The sequence below is a fragment of the Cheilinus undulatus genome, linkage group 21 (genome assembly GCF_018320785.1).
Source record: "Cheilinus undulatus linkage group 21, ASM1832078v1, whole genome shotgun sequence".
NCBI classification, from domain to species: Eukaryota; Metazoa; Chordata; class Actinopteri; order Labriformes; family Labridae; genus Cheilinus; species Cheilinus undulatus.
The window spans coordinates 14785634-14801233 of record NC_054885.1 but is presented as its reverse complement, the minus strand read 5'-3'; the positions used below and the strand labels follow the sequence as shown (position 1 = coordinate 14801233).

At 38.7% G+C, this 15600-nt stretch overlaps 1 protein-coding gene across 2 annotated transcripts; it reads left to right on the top strand.

Moving 5' to 3' along the window:
* Positions 1 to 920: 920 nt before the first annotated feature.
* spns1 (spinster homolog 1 (Drosophila)) lies at positions 921 to 14988 on the top strand. Of its 2 annotated transcripts, XM_041778063.1 has the most exons (14): positions 921 to 1141; positions 3453 to 3671; positions 5816 to 5881; positions 6087 to 6223; positions 6375 to 6526; positions 7833 to 7899; positions 8015 to 8157; positions 10630 to 10782; positions 10921 to 11110; positions 11303 to 11368; positions 11545 to 11643; positions 12022 to 12190; positions 13495 to 13557; positions 14029 to 14988. In XM_041778063.1, the coding sequence occupies exons 2-13, from the start codon at positions 3461 to 3463 to the stop codon at positions 13527 to 13529; spliced, it is 1488 nt and encodes a 495-aa protein (XP_041633997.1). In that variant the 5' UTR covers positions 921 to 1141; positions 3453 to 3460; the 3' UTR covers positions 13530 to 13557; positions 14029 to 14988. The 2 variants fall into 2 exon arrangements, with proteins under 2 accessions (XP_041633997.1, XP_041633995.1); XM_041778061.1 differs by lacking the exon at positions 13495 to 13557.
* The last annotated feature ends 612 nt before the right edge of the window (positions 14989 to 15600 follow it).

Genomic DNA, 15600 nt, shown 5'->3' with positions numbered 1-15600 from the left:
GGAAATTATGGAGTATTATGAAAGAAAAAAATCTAAGAAACAGTTATAAGGAAAAAATCTAGCTGTTGAAAATGTTATTTAAACTCTAGAAATAAGATTTGAAAGACAAAATAAATAACAGTTATTATAAACATAAATTAAAACCATTAATAAAGATTAAAAAACTGTAATATACCAAACAACATAAAATACAGTTATCATAAATGTTAAAAAAAAGTTAAAAAAAAAAAACAATTATTTTCATTATTATTGCTATAATAATAATAATAATAATAATAATAATAATAATATATTTTTTTAATTATTGTTTTTGTTGTTGTTATCATTATTATTATACATGCCGGGAATGTGTAAACATTGATTAAATATCAAATATTTTGAAAATAACGTTTTAAAAATTCACAAACAAACACATTTGTAAAACAAAGTATTGATAAAACAAGATTAGAATAATTTTAAGGAATTAATACTAGAATTGAAACTGTTATTTAAACTCTAAAATGACAAAAAGAATGACAGCAATAGTAAACACATGCTATAACTGTAAATAAAGATTTGATTAATTTTTGTTTATTGAACGACATATGCTACATTATTATTACAATTATTATTATTAGTAGTAGTAGTAGTAGTAGTAGAAGTAGTATTCGGCCTGGTCACTGAAAGTATGGACTCAGTTGTCAAAAAATATTTTGAATTGGTACAATTTGTTCCCCAAATATTTAAAGATATTTTAAAAATGCAAAGGCGTACTACTCGGTGTACTTTAGGCGCGGTAGCCTACATGTCTACTCTGCACTGATATACTTAAGACATCTTTTCTATGTTGAAAATCCACTGATTTGCTAATTTAATCATTATTGTCCTGTGACCTGTATATGAGAAAGTCATGTGAGCTGCTAAGCGGAAGTTCAGTCAGATCCATCATGGCGGCGGTAAACCAGTGTTATCTCTGAACTGTTCTGAAGTAAACATTTAACATTTTGAATGCAACCCGGGCCAATGCTTTTCTCTTTGGATTATTTTATAGCAAAACGTCAACATGGGTTTTAAATAGAAGTCGCAGCTTTTTGTGGCGAATATTTTATTCGGACCGGCGGCAGAAGAAGAAAGAAGCGTCCGCCCTGACTCATCCTCCGAGGTAAACAGTGACCGACAACAAGGCTGGCGTTAACGGTAACGGGGGAACAAAGCCAGACAGACTTTTAATCTGCTAACAGACTGTATGACAACACTGGTTTCCTTTTATTTGCGGGATAAATGCTTGGAAAATTAAAACAAAATACTTTAATGGAGATAAACGCTCTGTCATCTTCCGTGACGCCCTTTAAACTAGAGAATTTAACGTTAATTTAGATCATGTGTTGTGGCGTATTTACCAGGAGGAACCGTTCATATATGTGACAAATTGGTATTTTTGTTAAGTAGGTAGATAAAGCTGACCAAATTCTGAATGCACCCTGACTACAGTTTTCAGTTTGACAATTTGGCGTTTCTAAAAGTGACATATCTGGTCTTTCTGTTGTTCCAAGTTAATCATTTAGGTCAGGTAAGCTGTCATTTGCCTCTCCTCGTCTAAACCAGACACTTAGCAAGGAGACACTTAAAGCCTCCTGCTGGACTTGGTACTCTCTTAGGACAACTTATTTGAATACTTTATAGTTCTCCAACCATGTAGTTTGACTTTTTCAATGCCAAAGTCCCTTCCAACAAGCCGAAACTCACCTTTTTGTCTGACTTTTATTTGACATAAAACATTTTTATTGCTCAAGTTGCAGAGGACACTGATACTGTTGTACTAAGTACGCCATTTAGTGTGTTTCAGAGTCACTGACACAGTTTGTGTCATGCAAAAAAAACATATTAGAGATATTACACTGGAATTACGCAGGGCTTATGAGTGTTATTTACTCCCTTTAAGTCATATTTCTATTGCATTATGTCACAGATCAGCCAGATTTAACCCAAAATATCTTAGAACATCCAAGCTCATCCTAAGCCATCAGGAAGTTAAGTTATATTCACAAAGAAGGTAAATTAAACCTGAAAGAACCTGATTGGAGACCATAACCATTCTTTAAAGGATAGCCGGTGTTTTCAGTGACTTGTGCAATCACAGTGTGTTGGTGTCTAGCAGATAAGATTTTGAGCTATCAGCAAAGATCAATGGATTATCCATTGATTGCTTTTTAATCAGTGTATTTTGCAAATGAATTAAGATGCAAGAGGAGTGGTCGGTGAGTCTTCAGTCTCACAGCTCTTACTGATGCAATGGCTGTAAGTTGGAAAGAGCTGCAAATTTAATGTCATTATAAATTAAATGGAAACAAAAGGCTTGTAAAAGCATAAAATGTATACAAACTGACAAAATCTATTAAAAGATGCGCCTTTAAATACTTTTTTTTTCTGACTAATCTATGATTTTGTAAAAGGCCTTCACAGCAGGCGATGATTCGGCTGAATCACATGCAAAAGTTTTTCACCACATAGCCAAAATGTCTTTGTCATGAGCTCCTCTTCCTCCCACTGCAGATATTCACATCCTTAGTGCAGTTTCACAAAGTCAGGTCTTCCATGGCTTCTTCTTTCTCTGCTCCTTCCTCTTCTTCACTTCAGGATGGTCTCCTCTGTTCTCTAAACATCAGGATTTTTTTTTACTAGAAGTAGGGAAAGAAAAACATGTACATATAAATGCAAAGCTTTGCAGAGATTTTATCCTGCATCACCTTATTAAATAGAGTTTTGCATTGTGGTATTGTTTGTTTATTTATCTAAGTACTTCTCTACCCCCTGCTTATACAAAAGGTTCAGTTCACTTTGGCACAATGGTCTGACCTGATGCTCACTCCAAGTAAGGGTATAGTGGAAAGACAAGCTAGATCATGGTTTACCAAACCAAACCGGAACACTTTGTGGAAATGAACCAATGGGACTTTAGCGGTGAAGGATCCTTTTCTTTCATTGTGGAACTACAAAGAATAATCAGTCTGCTATTCTCCAACAGCACAGCTAGAAACACTGCACATCTATGAGAGTCATTTTATTTTTTTAATCAGTGTTTTTTTTTTCCACCCCTCATGATAAACCTAATCCCTCAGTTGTGGCTGTAAAACATTATTTGACATGATTTTTCACCAATTCTTAACTTTGTATGGACAAAATAGTGAGTGCATCTATACAGTCAGAGAAAAATCCTGTTTTATATTCAGCTCCGGATAAACAGGTTTTTCCAGTCTGGCTGCTGACACTGTGTCTGATCCAAGATAAACAGCACTGAGAACCAGTCTTTGTATTTCAGTTCAACATATATCCGATTATCCCATGTACAAATTACTTGCAAATGTCATTATTATTTTATGTCTTTCTTGTATATGCCTGGGCCCAAATGTAAAAAATAATTAACGGATAATGATTGTGATGGAGTAACCGTCCCTCTGGATCCCTCTCCACAGCATCAGCCATGTCTCTGGGCGATCCCACGTCGGATTCGGCGCCGTTCCTCTCTGATGACAGCGAGACGGAGGGTCCGGAGGAGCGAGGAGCTGGGGCCGGGGGTCAGGGGGCACCAGAGGAATCAGCCAGCGGAGTGTCAAGAGTGCGAGCTCTGCTGACTGTCTTCATCCTCTGTTACATCAACCTGCTCAACTACATGGACAGGTTCACTGTGGCAGGTATGGAGCGCCTGCTGCACCACCAATGAGCTCAACTTTATTACCACTCTAAAAAAATGAGCAAACAATACAGTAGTTTTATCTGTGTATATTTATATGTGTTTTCTGTTTGCTTGATCTTTTGGTCAAGGTTTCGTCTTCAACTGCTTTGCATGAACCCATTAAATAAATATATAAAAGACATCAACAATGGCTTAATCCTCCATAAATCTCTTGGAGTAAAAATGTTCTGAAACTACAGACTCCTAAGAAGAGAATCTATAGAGAAACTTAATGTTATTTTTTTCCTTGCTTTGATGAAGCTTTTAATTACACCGTGTTCCAAATTATTTTGCAAATGATTTTTTTCTCTGATTTTTCTGAATGGTTGTTGCAAATGATAGTACAATTTTCAAGTCATCAACTGGTAAAGCATAATTCACATTTTATTGAAAAAAAAAACCCGATGGTAACTATTTAAAAAAAACAAAAAACTGCACTGTTCCAAATTATTATGCACAACAGAGTTTCAAAACATTTTATAGGTTGTAAAGAACTGAAATTGTCATTTGTTGAATTTGCAGCTTCAGGGGGTCTTATTTACTGAAATCAAAAGCTATTTCAATCAAAAACATCTTATGCTCCTTTGATATCACCTTCACTATTCTTGCATCCATTGAACTTGTGAGTTTTTTGAGAGTCTCTGCTTGATTTTATTTGCAAGATGTCAGAATAGCCTCCCAGAGCTGTTGTTTTGGTGTGAACTGCCTCTCACCCTCATAGATCTTTAGCTTGAGGATGCTCCAAAGGTTCTCAATAGCGTTGAGGTCAGGGGAGGAAGGGGGTCACACCATGAGTTTCTCTCCTTTTATGGCCATAGCAGCCAATGGCACAGAAGTATTCTTTGCAGCATGAGATGGTGCATTGTCATGCATGAAGATAATTTTGCTCCAGAAGGCACGGTTCTTCTTTTTGTACCATGGAAGAAAGTGGACAGTCAGAACCTCTATATACTTTGCGGAGGTCTTTTTCACACCTTCAGGGACCCTAAAGGGGCCTACCAGATCTCTCCCCATAATTCTGGTCCAAAATATGGCTCCGCCACCTCCTTGCTGACGTCACAGCCTTGTTGGGACATGGTGGCCATCCACCAACCATCCACTACTCCTCCATCTGAACCATCCAGGGTTGCACGGCACTCATCAGTAAACAAGACCGTTTGAAAATGAGTCTTCATGTATCTCTGGGCCCACTGCAACCGTTTCTGTTTGTGAGCATTGGTTAGGGGTGGCTGAATAGTAGGTTTATGCATGACTGCAAGCCTCTGGAGGATCCTACACCTTGAGGTTGGTGGGACTCCAGAGGCACCAGCAGCATTAAGTACCGGTTTGCTGCTTTGTAATGGCATTTTAGCAGCTGCTCTCTTAATCCGATGAATTTGTCCATCCGAAACCTTCCTCATTATTCCTTTATCTGCATGAACCCATCTATGCTCTGAATCGGCCACAAATTACTTCACAGTACGATGATCACGCTTACATTTTTCTGATACATCTAATGTTTTCATACCTTGTCCAAGGCATTACACTATTTGACGCTTTTCGGCAGCAGAGAGATCCTTTTTCTTTCCCATATTGAAACCTGTGGCCTCCTTAATAATGTGAAACGTCCTTCTTAAGTAGCTTTCCTTTAATTGGGCTCACCTGGCAAACTAATGATCACAGGTGTCTGAGATTGATTTCAGTGATCCAGAGAGCCCTGAGACACGACACCATCCATGAGTTTAATTGGAAAACAAAAAAATTAAATGTTTATGACACTGAAATCCAATTTGCATAATAATTTCGAACAAGGTGTAATCTTAATATTCGGAAACCTAGTGGATACAACAGTCTCTTTTTTTAGATATTTAAATTCACATTTGAAGTAAGTTCAAACTTTTAGAATATTCTTCTGAATGCAAATATCAGACTTTTTTTTTACCAGACATTTAGGGGTTTAGCCATTGTTACACTTTTATTTGTAATCATCGTGTAAAAGAATGCTGATTTAGTGTTTATAGATGCTATTTATTGCCTGAGACAAACTTTGTATTAAAATGTCTGCTTTAGACTGACAGACAAACTATACTGCAATGCGGGGTTAATTTCTCTTGACTCCTCTAGGTGTTCTCCCTGATATCGAGCATTATTTTGGGATCGATGATGGGAAGTCTGGTCTACTCCAAACAGGTATAAAAACCTAAACAGTCTCATATCCTTAGAGGTGTTTTCATTTCTGTAATCATTATGTCACTGGAATACAAGGATGCAGTATACATTTTTGTTTTACAAAGATTGTCATGCCTTTAGCGGTTTTTTAATCTCATTATTTAGTTTTTTATTGGGTTTTAGATGAGGCTTATATGCTCCTTGTGTTTGTTTTTTTTCCCTTCAGTTTTTATCTGCAGTTACATGTTCCTGGCACCAGTCTTTGGTTACCTGGGTGACAGGTACAACAGAAAGTACATCATGAGTGTTGGCATCACTTTCTGGTCTTTGGTGACGCTCGCTAGCTCTTACACCCCCAAAGATGTAAGTCAAATCCCTTTCTTAAAACAGATCTTAACTAGATCTAAAACAGATCCTAATCTTTTTGCTACAGTGGAAATAACAATCTTAAAAAAGGACAGCTTGTTTTTTTTTAGCTGTTAGTTGTAAATCCTCCCTCCTCTTGTCTCTGCAGCATTTCTGGGCCCTGCTGTTGACTCGAGGTCTAGTTGGGGTCGGAGAGGCCAGCTACTCCACCATCGCTCCCACCATCATTGCTGACCTGTATGTGAAGGGAAAAAGGACAAACATGCTCTCCATTTTTTATTTTGCCATCCCTGTGGGCAGGTAGGTTTAATAATAACTGCATTCACCACTTTTATTACATTTTGTATGGACGACTGTCTTAAAGTCTGGAGTTTGGAGGTTTTCAGAGTGAGGGTGGTGTAAGAAAAACATCCAAGAGCCAGCACTGTAAGCAAAGTGACTTGGTTGGTAAAAGTTGGCCACTAGAAAGAATGCAGCTTAACGGACTCCAGCATTCAAGTTAAGCGGCTACACCCACTTTTTGTTAGTTTCTATATATGTGTTTTTCTTTCTTTTCAGTGTTAACATTAACAGGATTTTGCCTGCCTCACTTTAGCTCCATCTACATAAAACTCTTTAGTGAACCCTCTGAGGTCAGAACACTCCCTGGCGTGTTTTCACTATGTTTTTATGAATGTCTTTGTCATTTTACGTGGTAGAAATGCAATTCAAACACTTCAGTGAATGGGAGAATCTCATCTTTCACTTCTGTCCTCACTTGCCATCCCACTTCATTCACAGCTGGAGTTACAAGGCCAATAAGAGAGCAATTGGCAAATGTCACCTCTTACTGTGCACCATTGGCTGAATCCTTTGTCTGTCAGCTTGCACATAAAAAACTGGTTGAATCCTTCTTTTGACAACCTAGTGACGCTCTGGAATTCCTAAGGCCCTCCCTATCTCAGTTGTTTCAGGAGAGGTAAGGCGAGAAATAAGAGCAAGAGGAGAGAATTAGACCTGTTGATCTCTGATGATGGCGAAGCGTTTGAAAGTTGCAGAAGCCTTGGAACAAATACTGAGAAGCAGTGATGAAGATGACAGCTTCATTTTGGTGAAAATAGAATAACAGACAACATTTATGCTCAAAAACGATGTGACAAATTTATATTTTAGACATGTTTTCTGTACTCACCTATTATTATCATATAATCCACTACTTTTGTGGAGCTAAGACTTTGTTGAACCTATTTCAAGCACTAAAAAATTCATGCACATGAGTGAAGGTGTGTTTTCACGAGAGATTTCCAAAAATCGGATTTCAAAATTCAGCTTTTGGGCTAAAATAACTCCTTACAACTCTTGTACAAAAATGGGCCTCAGTATGCGTAAAGCTGAGATTACCTTGAAAGTTTTGGTATAAGACACTTGGGTATTGTGTTATTTGTAAGTACCTTAAATAGGTGAATTAAAATATAATGTAAAAATCGAGGAAATATCCTCAGACCTCAGGGGGTTAAGGAGTGCTGATTTGCACCTGAATGAACTCCATCTCTTTATGCATAGAGATAAAATCTGGTAGTTTATTTTCTGATAATCTTGTTGTCTTCTTTATTTTTGATTCATACAGCGGTTTGGGATACATTTTGGGATCACAAGTCAGTAATCTAGCAAAGGACTGGCACTGGGCTCTGCGGGTACGTCTCACTGTTTGTATTTTTGTCTGCTTTCCTTTCTAGTGAATGACACATGTACCGCTTCTAGACGTCTAAAACTGATTGCATTTAAACAACTGTGCAATCCTCTCTTCAGGTGACACCGGGGCTGGGACTGATCGCTGTACTCCTGCTCCTCTTTGTGGTCAAGGAGCCAAAAAGAGGAGCCATCGAAGCTCGGCCGGAGCACCACCTGCATCAGACGGGCTGGCTGAAGGACCTGCAGGCTCTGAGCAAGAAGTAAGTTCAACACCTCTTCCATTTCTCCCGTTTACAAACGCACACAGGCAGCATGGTGATACCAAGTTAGTGAAATGTAAAATGGGAAGGAGTGATAGCGCAGCACAGTACACTGTAGTGGAGTGTGAATTCACACACCAGGACTGTTGCTATAAAGCTACAATGCAGCTAGTACAGATGTAGTGCGTACGTCAAAGGCGTACTATCAACTGAAGTTTGTAACAGCGCTGTTACGCTACCTTAGTCTGCACTTTCTGAAGGTCGTGGAGTGGTCAGCTTGTGGAAAGAGTCACCAGCTAGGGGTCTGGAGGCATCACTCTCTTAGGGGTGGCGTTGACACAGATTTACAGCCATCTTTCTCAATTGGAGTGGAGTGAGTGCTTCTAAAACATACAGGAAAAGCAAGTCAAATTTTGAGTTGTTTCCGCTGGGGTCGATTTGCCACACAAATTTAGCAACAGGTCCACAGTCAAGTCAAACTAAAAAACACACAACAGGACTAAGTAGCCAGCTGTGTTTAAGTAACTAATAGGCAGTTTGGCTGACGGGTAGCTCTTATAGAAACTACGATATGTAAGCAGCTTTGGGTCGCTGAAGCTGTTTGGTCCACTTTAAACAAAACCAACCATCATCTGTTTCCCTGGACTGTCCAGTTCATTTGGAGTGGTGGGAAAGCTCATTCAAACTCTGATGAACTCTGTTGAAAACAAGGGTCTAGTTTCGCTTCCAAACAAAACCTGTTGCAGTTTGTTTGAGGTATAAAAACATGACAGAACAACCTGGGAACTAAGTTTTTTGGTTAACGGTAAATGGGCTTGTTGCATTTTGTAGTTATGTGACTAATGAAGGTACGTTTCACACCACAAGTGACAGTTACCGTTTCATACACTGATGCTATGACAGCTTTGTCAGTATTAATTAGTCCTTTTACCCATACATTCACACGCTACTGACAGAGCAGTCGGTGCAATTTTGGGGTTAAATGTCTTACCCAAAGACACATCAACGTGTGACTTCAGGAGGTTAACAAACCCCAAACCTTTCAGTTGAGAGTCAATCAACTCTACCACTAAACTACAGCTGCCCTATTTTCTACGTCTTGGTCATAGCAAGTTGAGCTTATTAGGTTGATACTTGCTGCTCATGCACAACACACAACAATCCTGTCAGAATCAAACTGTGAATGTGAAGTCATCTAGCAGCAGATGTGTAAAACATGATGCTTCTGTTGTTTGCACCCTGCAGAGCTGTGCTCTTACCGTCTGTGTAGCAGATGTCAGGTGCTAAATGTTGGCTAAGCAGTGCTGCTCTTTGTGTCACCACAATGTCTGAGTCATCAGGGAACATTCACGTAAATGATTGTTTTATTTTACTGACAAAATGTCAAAAAGACCAAAAAAAAGCATTTCGGTATTCTACTAACTCACAGGAAGTAAAAAAAAAATTCATTATGCAAAATATGCTAAGAAGTAAAATATGAGTGATTTGTTTTTGCTCTTAAATAGTTATTGTAATGTTTTTAAACCTTGTATCTAGTTCTGCATAATTGAAGTCATGCAATAGCACAATTACTTAAATTAGCCTCTGGTAGACAAGCAGCTTCTGTGCTCAGTGGGTGAAAAAGGCTGTTTTTGTCACCAGAGTTTGGTCACTGTGAATAGAGTCATGTATCCACTTTCACTTGTTTATAAAACCATATAAAACCAAAACCATTATTTAGTATCATTGCTATGATGTTGTCATATACTGCAATTTTTGTTGACGTAATTTAGATAGGCATTTAATGAAAAAATTTCATTCATTGCAGAATGTCTCGCGCTTTTCAGCTGAAGGGATTTACCAAAGAAATTCAAAAACATTTGTACCTTTGAGTCATTTAGACCACAGGAAATATCAATTTAGGGCAAAGGCTGAAACTACTGGAAACCCCCCTTTAATAAAAAGCTAATGCACAGTGACTACCAACTTTGTTATCTTTTGTGTGTTACCTAACACCATGGACAGTTGAGAGAAGTGAGGAGATGAGGCATGTCTGGGGTAGTAAACATCAGCTATCTATGACCTGTAGCCAAAAGGGCATATATGCAACTCTTAAAGTGTAAGAAGTGCTTAGCTTTTTGTTTTGCCGCTGCTTTTTTCACTTATCTGTAACTGTCTGCTTTTCAAATGTCACCTGTTTCTTTGGGGCCTCTGTGTTGATAAACCAAGCTCTTAAACAGCTCAGCCTTTCAATAACCTGGAAACTGTGCAAATAAACTCATGTTAAGTGAGGAAGAATACCATCTGTTAGTGTTTTTGAGTCAGGCATCTGAGTAAGGGGTTTAGGGTGCAGCGCTACAACATATAGATTAGATATGAAGAGGTTAATTTCGCTGAAACATTCAATTTCAGTAAGCATCCAACAATCAGAAGATAACTTCAAAGATACAACAATGAACATAAAGCTGATGTGCGTCTCTGCTTCCTCTGCAGTTACAGCTTCGTGCTGTCCACCTTGGGCTTCACAGCTGTGGCATTTGTCACCGGCTCTTTGGCTCTTTGGGCGCCAACATTCCTCTTCAGAGCATCCGTCTTCAATGGGGAGAGAGCACCATGCGTGGAGGGAAACTGCGCCTCCTCAGACAGGTATAAACATAAAGAACCTGCTCTGCCAGGTAACAGCTGCACGGTTAATCCAGCTGCTGAATTGCATTTTTAAAAAGCTTTCTGTGGATTAAATTAGGCTAGGAAAGCAGTTTCCTAACGTTGTTTCTCTCCTGACAGTCTGATATTTGGGGCCATCACCTGCGTCACAGGTGTGCTGGGCGTTGGCAGTGGCGTGCAGGTGAGTCGGAAACTGAGGACGAGGACACCCAGAGCTGACCCACTGGTGTGCGCTGCTGGTCTGCTCCTCTCATCACCTTTCCTCTACCTGGCCATCGTCTTCGCTCAGGACAGCACCATCGCCACATATGTGAGTGCTTTCAAAAATACGTAGCTAAACACCGCATTTTTTTTCAGAATTTTATTATCAAAGATTTATCTTCAACCAGCCTTATTCTTCTCTTCCCCATGGAAGAAGACTTAGCATTTATAGTCTTAGTTTAAGGCAACAAAATTAAGACTGAGCTGAACTACAAATACTTAAAAGATGTTTTTCCCTCAGGTGTTCATCTTCCTTGGAGAGACGTTTCTATCCATGAACTGGGCCATCGTTGCTGACATCCTGCTGGTGAGGAACACATCAAACTATCCCTTCTTTTCATTCACTCTATATTTTCAGCTGCTTCTGTCCAAATAACTCTTTCAAAAGTGTTGAGATACTTTACAGCAACAAAAACATTGCTGCTGTGTTTATGACTTTGTTCGTTTGAATCAAAGTAAAATACCTGATTTCTTGTTCGTCAGTACGTTGTCGTTCCAACTCGCCGCTCCACAGCCGAGGCTCTGCAGATCGTCATCTCACATCTGCTGGGAGACGCAGGAAGTCCTTATCTCATCGGAGTGGTAGGCCATTTGAAACGCACAAATACATACACAATAAGGACAAAAGTATTGGCCAGATTGCGAGCCAGGCCTTCATGTCCAACATCAGTGCCTGACCTCATAAATGCTTGGCAGAATGAATGGGCACAAATTCCCACAAAACACTCCAAAATCTTGAGGAAAGCCTTTCTAGGAGAGTGGAAGCTGTTCTAGCTACAATCGAGGGCCAACTTCATATTAAAGTGCATGTATTTGAACACAATGTCATTACAGTCCCTGTAGGTGTAATGGTCAGGTGACCAAATACTTCTGTCCATATAGTGTATCTCAGTGTTTTTAATATCACTTCAGAGTTTACAGCAGCTGGTGGTAGCTAAACCTGGTCTTTGTGTGTCCCAGGTCTCGGACTCTTTGAGGCAAACGGACTCGTTTCTGTGGCAGTTCAGGTCCCTGCAGCTCTCTCTGCTGCTCTGCTCCTTTGTGGCTGTCATAGGCGGGGCTTTCTTCCTCGCCACCGCCCTGTTCATCGAACAAGATCGCAACCGTGCTGAGAACTACAACCCTTCAGGTGAGACAGACCGTAGAGTCTACACAGTGTTTGACTGGTTTAAGTCTGACGGATGCTAAGATCTTAGACGTTAAAGCAGGTTATACATGATCTTGATGACTGTCTAGATAATTCTGACTACTTAAAATCACTAGTGGGAATTAACCACAGACAGTTTTTAAGCTTGCGACATCAAAACATTTTCATTCTTCTTTACAGTTCTCTCAGTTTTCAGTTTAAACGGCATCAGTTTGTGGTTTTTCATTGTAAAGAATAGGACATAAGTCATTGTAGAATCACAGTAATCTCACATTATCAAGCTTTTTTGATATGAAAACTAGGGCTGAACGATTTTGGAAAATATTTTCATTGTGATTTTTTTCCCCCGATATTGCTATTGCAATTTGATATAGGATAATACCTTAACTTTCTTTTATCCCTAAACAAGGGTTGAACAATTCTTTAAAGGTGTCTAATTCTGATTATTTTGACTCGAATGCAAATTGGATATGAATTATTGCATTGAAAGATTTTTGCCATTCTTATGTTTAATAATAAAAAGTACAAAAATGAAGAAGGTAGGATTTTTTGTAGACTATTCTAAAAATTGCCACCTGAATTATTGCATTATATGTCATGCATGACATCTCTGTTGCAAACAAAAGTTTAAAACTGGTATTTTGACACAAATTTCAGGTTAAAGAAATATTGCACCTTTTGCAATTTGAAAATTGCAGCAGGCTATATTGGAATTTAATCAAATTTTTGATTATTTGCCCAGCCCTAATAAAAAACCTGCATTTTTTCCAAAAGATGGCTAGTTTTTCCCCAAGTCATAGGCTTAAATTCAGCTTGTGTCAGGGCAACCCCCTTTCATAAATGGCGTCCCATCAGAAGCATGAAAGCTGCTGCATTTACTGTTCGACTTCCAGGTCAAAGCCCGGCTTGGAAGCTGTGGAGCATGCATGGAGAATGTCTTGCCCTGTCTGCTCTGATTGAGATGTACACATGTGAGAGAGAAAAACAGTCTCCAACAGCATTATCTGGGTGTGTTTGTCCAACTTCGAGAGAGGCAGATTAGTACAATCTCAGTCGGACTAAAATGCTAACATGCTGTTTAAAAGTTCAGCTGTAGTTAGACTAACACACAATTTTACTTTCCAGCTACATGTTAACACATTGATTGAAGTTAGGTGATTATGGAAGAAAAGCACACTTGTCTGAAGTTAACACCAGCTCGATTTGTGGCTCCCTAAAGTCCAAGAGAAACACTGACTTTAAAACTTGAAAATGATTCATTTTGTGTTGTTATTGGTTTTAAATAGAGAAGGAGACCTCTGCAGATAATCCGTCTCCCTGAATGATGAAATCCTGACCTCAGAACTGAGGTAACATTAGCAGCTGGCTGCAGACTGCAGCTGAACTGACAGGCTGCTCTGACGCCCTGAATCCAGTGACACAAATCATTTTAATTCAATGTTTAATCAGCTGTAATCATCTTTAATTGTATTAAAACAAATGCAGCTTTTAAAATGTGCTAAATGCATCTTACACGTATGCTGTTAAACTGTATTCTTAAAGCTCCTGTGAGAGGGCAGATGTTTGGTCAAAAAACACAAATAAAACATGTCCAACCAAACAATACCTTACAGGAGCTTTAAAGTCTGCTTTCTTCACATCATTGAACTGCTACATTTATGTTGTCATGAGTCTCTATTCTGATCACTACAGACAAAAATGACCTTAATCTTTCTGTGCATATATTCAGCTTTAATTCAGTGTCAAACATGTTAAATAATCATATATATTCTGTTGTTAAAAGGGAAGGATTTAACTTTTATGTTTCTGTCTACCCACAGATGATGAGCCCATCGTTGTTCCGAAAAGTGGCCGGTCCACTCGTGTGCCGGTCTCCAGCGTTCTGATCTGATGAAGGCTCTGGTCCAGCATCTCCTGTGGTCATTTTAATTTAACTTTTAAATCAGGACTTTAAACAACCATGGGATATCTGCCATGCAGAGAGGTTTTAGGAGGCTTTTATTTCTACTTTTTTGCAACTTTATTTTTCTATTTTTTGGAAGCCCCGGGACATGCCGCCATCCTTGGAGACATTTTTGTCTCCAGATGTTATTTTTTTTACATGACTTGGAAATATTTTAAAGGTGGACTGAAAAATGAGCACAAGAGACTCTCTGAGGAGAGGAACCAGACTCTGCTCTTTGGGACCTGACGGTTTAATCCCTAATGAGTATTTTTTACCTTTAGCAGGTAAAAATGGATAATCTTTGGGAGATCTAGCATGATCCTTATCCTCAGCTTAACCACAACCAAAACCAGACTGTGCTCCTGAACCTCCTGCAGTTTTATAAACAGAACCAGCTTTATTAATCCGTTTTCATAACCATACATTTGTATATGTTTGAACTAGTTTTAATTACAACACTAACCTTTTTACAGCTAAGAAAGTTGCAGCACAACAACCAGATTGACTTTATCATCAGACCCTCATTTCCTTTATTTTTTACAAGAGCTAAAGCTGCTTTTAATGCTGTTTTTAGTTTCAGGTGTTTGAAAGAGGTGTTGGGGCATTTTAACCCCTCAGAGATCCATTTTTGGTTTCCACTTTCTGTCAGGTTCAAGCTTCACCAAGTCGACCGAGTGTTTACCTTAAGCAGGATGAGCACTTACCGCAGGACATATCATAACGGTTATTTAAGAAGAAAAAAATCTTTTAAATGAATGTTATTAATCTAAGTTGTTAACCTCAAATTATTTTAGCTAATGTTTTTTTGTGAACTATTAAAGGAGAATTAACTTGTCATTGTGTTTGTGTGTGTTTACACTTGAAAATGTGTTTGAGTTAAAGTAGAAGGATTTACCAAAGAGTTCCTTCTAATTAGTGCAATATCTTAACATCACTACATTCAAATCAAAAGCAGCATTTCAGAAGCAGAATTTCTTTCAGTCAGTCGTGAAGCAGCTATCTCTGAAACTGATAGCACTCTCTTAACCTTCAGTCGGCAGCTAGTGGACGGCTTGGCTTAGCAAGGCTTCACATAAGCACTAGACACAGGTACACCTGTTACAAATGAGTCCATCAAATAACCGTTCAAAATGCTGCCTGCTTACCTTTAGTGAGCTGATGCATTAACTAGAACATTGCTTCTAAACTGGTGGGTCAGGACCCAAAAATGGGTCGCAAGGCTGTTTTCAGCAGGTTGTGAACTGGTTTTAGGAACAAAAAAAAGGCAAAATACCTCTGATATTGAAGCCCTAATCAGACTTCTATTTATTTTGCAGGAAAAATAGTAAATTCTGATTGTTTTCTTGAGATTTCCACTTATTTATCATGTTATTTTGGATGGAAATATTTTCAAGAAAGTTATTTTTCATATGATAATTTGTAAATGTCTTTTCACCTTTCAAAAAAC

Bases quoted from the DNA above. Each gene is read 5' to 3' on its own strand.
- spns1 (XM_041778061.1), top strand. From the start codon at position 3,461: ATGTCTCTGGGCGATCCCACGTCGGATTCGGCGCCGTTCCTCTCTGAT. The intron at 11,111-11,302 runs GTGAGTGCTTTC...TTTTTCCCTCAG, and splicing joins ACAGCACCATCGCCACATAT to GTGTTCATCTTCCTTGGAGA. The intron at 11,644-12,021 runs GTAGGCCATTTG...TGTGTGTCCCAG, and splicing joins GTCCTTATCTCATCGGAGTG to GTCTCGGACTCTTTGAGGCA.